At 41.8% G+C, this 8,630-nt stretch overlaps 1 protein-coding gene across 4 annotated transcripts in view; it reads left to right on the top strand.

Moving 5' to 3' along the window:
- The first annotated feature begins 25 nt into the window (after window positions 1–25).
- Window positions 26–8,630, top strand: part of clcn6 (chloride channel 6) — an 85,049-nt gene continuing 76,444 nt past the window's right edge. For all 4 annotated transcript variants that reach the window (XR_011351769.1, XR_011351770.1, XM_069918713.1 and 1 more), the window contains exons 1-3: window positions 26–110; window positions 6,517–6,576; window positions 8,266–8,331. Coding sequence is in view for 2 of the 4 variants with exons in the window: in XM_069918713.1 (XP_069774814.1) it covers window positions 33–110; window positions 6,517–6,576; window positions 8,266–8,331 (204 nt within the window). In the remaining 2 variants the exon portion in view is untranslated. The remainder of the gene's footprint in view (window positions 111–6,516; window positions 6,577–8,265; window positions 8,332–8,630) is intronic.

Raw genomic sequence — 8,630 nt, 5'->3', positions numbered from 1 at the left:
CACGTGGGCAGGGCCAGGTCACGTGGGCGGCGATGGCGAGCGGTCGAGGGCTGCCGCCGAAGTGCTGCTGCTGTTGCGGCGAGAGAGAGGGTCGCAGTCCCGAGGAGCTGGTGAGTGCCGCCGGCGTATCAGGCCTGGCTGCTCGGATTGCCTCGCTGCTTCCTCTCCTTTGCCACGGGCACCGGGATTGGGGATGCCCCTTTATTCCACAAAGCGACCACAATCCTGGCAATCAATAAGAGCTGCCAAGTGGCCTTCGGTGGCTGGCCCCTCCCTCTGGCTCTCAGTCTATCACTCCTCCAACGACGGGTAATTCCCCTCGACCGAGCACTTTCTTTGCAAAGTCTGTTTGTTAATAAATTTGCTGTCACAGGTGATTTGTAGATTACAAGCTTTTGAAGGTGGGCAAAAGGTGGCAGATGTAGAATGACTGGGCAAAAGGAGGCAGATGTAGAATGACTGGGCAAAAGGTGGCAGATGTAGAATGACTGGGCAAAAGGTGGCAGATGTAGAATGACTGGGCAAAAGGAGGCAGATGTAGAATGACTGGGCAAAAGGTGGCAGATGTAGAATGACTGGGCAAAAGGAGGCAGATGTAGAATGACTGGGCAAAAGGTGGCAGATGTAGAATGACTGGGCAAAAGGAGGCAGATGTAGAATGACTGGGCAAAAGAGGTAGCCAGTGGAGTTTAATGTAGAATATCTATTGAAAGGTGAAATCAGAGCAGCAGCAGCAATCATCGAGGATCCACACCACCCAGCACATGCACTGTTCTTGCTGCTGCCATCTGGAAAGAGGTACAGGTGCCACAAGACTTGCACCACCAGGTTCAGGATCAGCTGCTACCCCTCCTCATCAGACTCCACATCAATCTCAGGAACTCATTTAAGGATGAAGGGCTCAAGCCTGACCTGTGGGTTATGTATCTATCTTTACACTGTTTGACCAGTTAAGTTTCTCCAGCATTGTGTTTCTACTTCAACCACTTTTCTGCCCAACTCTGCATCCGGTCCATATCCAGTTATAACCTACGACAACATTCTACACTATCTACAACACCTCCATCCTTCATGTCATCTATAAACCCATCCCTCAAATTCTTCATCCAGGTCATTTATTTAAAAAAACACAAAGAGCAAGCTCCCAGAACAGACGACAGGAAGGTTGGAGTTGTTGTGGATACTGTAGAAGGTTGTCATAGGTTACAAAAGGATATAGAAAGGATGCAGAGTAGGGCAAGAAGTGGCAGATGGAGTCCAGTCTGGAGAAGTGTGAAGTAACGCATTGTGGGAGGTCAAATCTGAAGGTAGAGTACATGGTTAATGGTAGGATTCTTAACCGTGTGGAAAAACTGAGGGACCTTGTGGTCCAAATCCATAGCTCTCACAAGGTTGCTCCACAGGTTCTTGGGGAAGTTAACAAGATTTGTGGTATGCTGGCCTTCATTAGTCAGGGGGATTGAGTTCAAGAGTTGAGAGGTAATGTTATAGTTTCAAAAAACTCTGGTTAGATCACATTTTCAATATTATCTTCTGTTATGGTCACCTCATTGTAGAAAAAATGTGGAATCTATGGAGAATGTGCAGAGAAGATTTGGACAACATGTCTTATGAGGCAAGGTAGCAGAGTTAGGGCTTTTCTCATTGGAAGTTTAAAAAAAAGGATATGAGATGACTTGATAGAAGTCTACAAGATTATGAGAGGCAGACAGCACATTTTTTAATGGGGTGAGAATAGCAAACACCAGAGGTCATCTGTACAAAGTGAGGGGAGGGAATATTAGGGAAAACATCAGGAGTAAAACACAGGATTCTGATGACACAGTGGTCAAGTGAAAAAACACACAAATGCTGGAGAAACTCAGCAGGTCAAACAGTGCCTTTATGTCACAAAGGTAAAGATAACCAACGTTTCGGGCTTGAGTTCTTCATCAAGGTGTGAAGACATCAGTGGTAAGTTTTTTTTACAACAGAGTAGTGGGATGTGTTGTCATGGGTGGTGATGGAGACTGGTACAATTGGGACATTAGACAGGCACAGGCATGAAAAAAAAATAGAGGGTTATGAGTAGGGAGGGTTTAGTATTTTGAGTAGGTTTGTATAGGTTGGTGCTGGTGCCAGTGCTGGGTAATTGCTCATCAAAAGGAGGTATAAGGTGGTCCTTCTGTCTGATGGCATACTGGTCACCCTTGGGCAAGGTGTAGTACCTTTTTAGCCTTCTAATCAGGGTCATGTGAAGCCATGGATTACAGATGGTGGATGGTTTTTACAAGCAAATTCTACAAATTGGAATTTATGGTTGTAAAACTAAAAATGCTGGGCAAATGAATCTGCTGATCAATGGCCAGGGATCCAGTATGGACACTGCAACTGAAGAAGGCAACAGGAAACCGCTTCAATGTTTTTCCCTTGTGTAATCATGAACTTAATATCGACTATGGTCTCAGCTCAAAAATGGAGCCTTCACCGAAGGAGAACAGGGGAGGCAACAACTACAATTCAGAGGATCAGAAATAGTGACAGATGGAGAAACATGATCACCCATGCTGAATGGCAAGGCACCTGAATAATAACATAGGTCAGCACAACATCGTGCCTAAACAGCCTAAACCAGTGGTTTTCAAACTGCCCCCAACCTTGCATTCCACCTTAGGTGCTCTGTGATTAGTATGGGATTGCTTAAGGTGGTATGTGAAAGGAAAGAAAAAGGTTTGAAAACCACTGTTTTAATTGTGCCTCATTGACTTGTTATGTGCATGGTTTTTATAAACTCCAAAGGAAATGGGCCAATGACAATTTTTTTTAAGCAAAATATTTCAGTAACAATTGGGTCAAGAGCAGTGGTTCTCAACTTTCCCTTCCCATTCACACACTACCTTAATCAATCTCTTACCAATCACAGAACACATGGCATAGAGATTACTTAAGGTGGAATGTAAGTTTTGGGAGGCAGTTTGAAAACCACTGGCCTAAACTGTTGTAATGTCCTATGTTAAAAGTTGTGGTATGTTGAGCCATTTAGGGCTGAGTTGTGAACTTGGCATGTTTGGATATCTTTGATATTCTGTTTTACTGAGGGTAGTTGTTATTCAGATGATGGATGTCTTTAAATGAGATCAATACATTATTGGACATTAAAGCATATGAAGATTGGTCTAATGTCACAAGCATGAAATGGCTAGAACAGAAAGAAACCACTTGGCCTTTGTGTCCATACCAATTAATGAGGAGTTTCGTAGGAAAATCCGTTTTTCCAGCCCGCAATCTGTTGCATCATGTGTTGTGGCTTGGGAATTTCTTATCTCTATTTTTTTTTGCTTTTTGTGGATTGGGGTCGAGAGCCAGACTATTTTGGGTGAACTGTTTTCATTGCCATTTCTACAGTTTTTTATCAATATTTTAAATTCTTCATTTTGAGTAGAATTGATGTTGAAGCTGCTGCCATAGCAAATACACATTGGCAGATTAGATTTAAGAAGTTAGTGTGCATGCTTCTCATTTCTTGTGCTTTGTCTGTAGTGGTTTTACTGAAACAGATGAAACTGAGAACATATCATGTGATATTGAAAATTGGCTCTTAGGCCTGAATGTTTCCATTATTTCTGGATGCTGATGGGACGGATACAATAAATAAATTCAATAAATTTAGACATATAGCACAGTTACAGGGATTTCAGCTCATGACCCTCTGCTGCCGAATTATATCCAATTAACCTACAATCCTTGGTATGTTTTGAAAAGTAGGAGGAAACCCATGCACACATGGCGAGAATGTACAAACTCCTTACAGTGAGGGATTTTAACCCTGTTCCCAATCGGTGGCACTGTAACAGTGTTGCGCTAACCGCTATGCTAACTGTGGCACCCATGGAAGGAAGGAAGATAGTACCAGTAATTCATTTCAATATTTTTGAAAGGTTGATAAGTGGAGTAGTATTGTAGGATTTTAGACACTGGATGGTGAAACTTTGGAGTGCCACAGGTTTAGGGTAGCAGTATGAGAAAGCAGGGATTGATATTGAAAGATTACAGTCTTGTTCAGGTTGTTGTTTTAATACCACTTAGCTACCTGGTCTATCTCCCTCCTGTACTTTTCCTCATTGCTGTCTGTGATTCTGCCGACAATTGTGGTGTTATCGCCAAATTTGTAGATAGCATTTGAATTGTGCCAAGCCACACAGACATGGGTGTATAGTGAGTAGAGCAGTGGGATAAGCAAGCATCCTTGAGGTGCGCTTGTGTTGATATTAAGTGAGGAGCATTTGTTGATTTCAATGCATACTGTCTGTGGATATCTGATGAGGACGTTGCAGAGGTGGGTGCATAGGCTCAGTGTTTGGGGATTGTTAACCTGCACTGAGGGAATTGAGCTTTAGAGGATGAAGACAAGCTGTATCTGTGTACTGGCTGTATGCTGTTGCCTAGGAGATCCTGAGCTGGGCAGAGAACTAGTGATATTGTGTTTGCAGGCAAATTGCAGTGATGCAGTCCTTTACTTGAGTATGTGTGAATTCTGGCCATGACCAAGCACTCAAAGCATTTAATTGCAGTGCGGTGTGTGCTGTTATATAGGATGATCCCCAAAACTTATCATTTCCACTTTAAAAATCAGGGGTCATCCGATACAAAGAGTCTAAAATTCTTCCCTTGCTGATGAAGTTGCAACACCGCAGCCGAAAGGTTATAACATCAAGAATATAGTCGAAAACATCGTGAATCTTGGCTTGAAGTGACTGCAAACAACATGAGAGCTGTTTGGCATGATCTTTCACCACATAATGCAAGTGGATATCACTAGTTTTGAAGTGCAAATTAAAACGGTCTCTCAAGACATTGTGGAAATTGGAAAAGATCTTTGTCATTTGTCATATATCCCTTTTAAATATTTTATGCACATGTTTGCATAAGAGTTCTAGATAAAAGAATAAATAATTGTAGGATTGGAACATATTACATTAAGTGCATTGTAATAATGCTTTGAACAGTGTGGTTTTCCACAACACTGAACTTGCTTACAATGTATTAACCATGTTATACAAGGTATGTCTGTAATTTGTTATTAAAATATTGTGGCTTGCTTTTAAAATCCACTGGTTAATAAAGGGTGCCAGATGTTGAGGGGGGTCGGGGGGGGGGGGGGTGGGGGAGTATCATCTTATTCAAAAGTTATCGCTCAAAACCAACATTTTAGGTGGAAATTCTGGGGTCGTCCTATACATAAGTCATCCTATACAACAACAAATACAGTGGATAAGGGCAATAGTTCATATAATTAAATATAACATAACATAATAGTAGATATTTGAGGGCTACAGAATCCAGTCAGATGAGGAGTTACAGAATATCAGTTATGAGATTATCCTCTGCTCATTGTTCTAATATTGTGAAATCTCCCAACATTCTTGACTAGCTTTACCTAAGGAACATTGACGCTATAACAAAGAATGATGGCAGTCAGCATAACAGAGTTAAATATATTCAGAAGAGGAATGAGCCATTTAGTCAACAAGTTTGTTCAGTTGGAAATTTTCATCTCAATTTCATATTCCCTCCTTTTTTTACATGTCTCTTGATACCCTTAACTGGTCATTTTCAATTGACACCAGTATTGAATGTCAATGGAGCTAATTGAGTTGGCTGTTCATTTTCTGGGAAGCTTCGTTTCTCTGCAACTATTTTTGCCAAGATTGATCTTTTGAGATCAAATACTATTTATTGTCATGTAATAGAAATGGTAATATTACACAATATTGCTTTTAATCAGCCATAAGGCAGTCAAATATTCACCATGAGCATTGCTTGGCGGAAGAGAGGAAAAAAGAGAAGTCCCCCAGAGTTACTGCATCTGTATATTCACACCCACAGCCTCTGCAGCCATATGAGACTTCAGTTCAGTTCAAACCATCGGAAACCCGAGCCCAGATCCAATCCTCCCACATGATGAGGAAGACTTCACGCCCCTTCGAGAACACTTCTTGCCCTCAGCATCCCGCTTCTGATACCAGGTGCGAGTTCTTTGACCTCAAGTCGCTAGCAGTCCACAGCCTTTGTGGGTTCCTTACCCGTGTCGCCACAGAGCCCTTCGCTGATCCGCCACTGTGATTACCAACTTTGAAGTCGTCTACTCTATTTCTCCTTCTCAACAGGGGGTGTTCTCCCTGTTACTGGTGCCATGTGCCAGTAACCCTGCTCCCCTGGAGACTGGAACCCCTCGAGGCTGCTGACGAACATGGGGACCGCCATCTTGTGCCCAGACCCCGTGGTTGCAGAATTTTAAATAAAACACTGTTGGCTCCTTTAACAGGCCACTGAAAGCCTGCAGGGAGACATTGTCAGTTGGACTGGGTGGTAGGACTCTGTGAGGGAGCGCTGTCTCCCCTCTCCCCACTCTTTCTGGGTACGCTTACAGGGCAGCAAAGTTATTACAGCAGTTCCAGCAGTGCCACCATTTCTTTTGAACTTCTGTTGCATGTCTAACTGGGCTAAAATTAATGCAATATTCTATTTTTATGACAGACTATTCTGGGAGAGACACACGAGGAGGAGGATGAAATTTTGCCACGCAAAGATTATGAGGTATTTAGCCTGGTGTAGAGGTGCATTCAATTTTAATTTGTTCCTGTTGGCAACTGGAATTTAATCAAGGGATTTGTGTGGTTATTGCACTGTAAAATATGCATTGATATGAGTTACAGGCTTGAATTTAATTGAGTTTGGGGGATTTATGCACAGAAAGGCTGTCCAGTAATGGGCACAGTCAACACTTGTGTTCAGTCTATCAATAGATTTGTAAATTATTTGAACCTTAAGATTAAATTATAACTAAGTAAGTTGCTAGTGTCTATGTAAATTATTACTACACATAGATATTGAATTTTACTCATTCCTGGTGATAGCCATGATTTGCCATCTGGTCCTTGGCTGTTCTTTGGATGTATTCCTTACTGCACGTTTTATGACTGTAGCTTATGGCAACACAATTTAATAATAACACAATTTCTTTGGATTCCTAGTTGTAATACACTGTGTTTATAGTGCTTAACAGCTACTCATTTAGTTGAAATATGAAATAATGATTTTGTTTTGCCCGATTATTTGTCATAGCCACATAAATTCATATGACTAAAATTTTTATATTGCTGTATATGTAGGTAAAAGGATAGATAAAAGGAAACCATTGGAGTTAGCATATTTGAATTTAGCAATAGCTTTCAAAGTGGTGCCACAGAAAAGTTTGTTTCAAAAAAAATAGTGTATTAACATGGACGGAAAATTAGATAAACATCAGAGATAAGAGGAATAAATATGGCATATAAGACCCATTTTTTCCCCAAAAATGATCCCCCAGGTCTTATATGAGAAGTTGAAATTGAACAAGTCGCCGCTACTCGCGCAGCTTCAAGAATCCCGTGGAGGTGTTGCTGCTCTCTAGGAAGTGGACCCGCAGCTTCGCGGGTCACCTTCTCTTGGGTGGCCTATGCTTTCTGGAGCTGCTGACACTCACTTGATGATGGGGCCGACTACGGCGGCCTCTGCCAGCAGTGCAATGGCTGTGTTTGTAGTACACACCGATGGTTCAATTGCTTGCTTTGAGGGGAGCGCTGGATCTTGGTGATCAGGCTCCACGCTGAGGCTTTGTTTGAAAAGCACGGCCCCCCTCCCCGAGCAAATTTAATGTGGCAGTGAGTGAGTGGTCTGTTAAGCCACAAGCAAGCATGGATGCCTATATGTCTCAGTTCAACACAGTGAAGAGCTCCAGTGAGCGGTGTATCGACAATTTTGGCTTTGGCGTCCTTCGACCATGCACAGCTGGTGGGTTTCCATCGAGGTGAGTGAAGGCACACGTGCATTATCTACAAGGGGCTTTGCAGGGGAACCCATTTGCCAACTACCTGTAAATACACTGAAATTTAAAAAAAAAAATTCCCTGCTGAAATGGGAGGTGGTCTTACATGCTGTCAAATACAGTAGGTGGGTAATCACTGAAACATCTGGGTACTTGACAGGATGTAAATTGAGAAGATGTTTTCTTTTGTTGAAGAGAGTATTAGGATAATGAATGAGCAGTTCAGGAGATGCGAACCTTACTATTTCAGAGAGGTAAGGATTCTCAGTTCTTGAATATATTCTGGATTTACATTGCCAGAATTTTGTAACCTTAGTGGAATAAAATGGTCTGAGGATGATGCTGGAAAATGAAATTGGGGTTGTGGATCAAGTGATTTTATGGAATCACTATTTGTCATAATTTTGTTCTTTTGGCAGAGTTTGGATTATGATAAGTGCATCAGTGAACCATACCTGGAGGTGCTGGAAACACTGGACAATAAGGTATGCAAATCAACTGCTGTTTAACTTTGCCAATTTCATTTCATCATGACTTTCTTGGAAGCAAGCAAGAATGGAAATAATGCTGGCCTTGTCACTGAAGGCTACATCCAGACAGTAAAGGTTTCTATTCTATTCTAATTGGCCACATAAGACTTTAAAAAAAAAGACACAAAGTATAGCCTGAAGTAATTGGAAGGGTCATTAGATTTCCAGCAGGCAAAAAATATTTTTGCAGACTTATGGCTTGATAACACTTTCACTTGAGTGTAAAGTGAGTGAGCAGAGTGATCATTTTCTTC

This window comes from Narcine bancroftii, chromosome 2, assembly GCF_036971445.1.
Source record: "Narcine bancroftii isolate sNarBan1 chromosome 2, sNarBan1.hap1, whole genome shotgun sequence".
In the NCBI taxonomy this organism is placed as follows: domain Eukaryota; kingdom Metazoa; phylum Chordata; class Chondrichthyes; order Torpediniformes; family Narcinidae; genus Narcine; species Narcine bancroftii.
The sequence above is the reverse complement of the archived record's forward strand: the minus strand, read 5'-3'. Positions and strand labels throughout refer to the sequence as shown.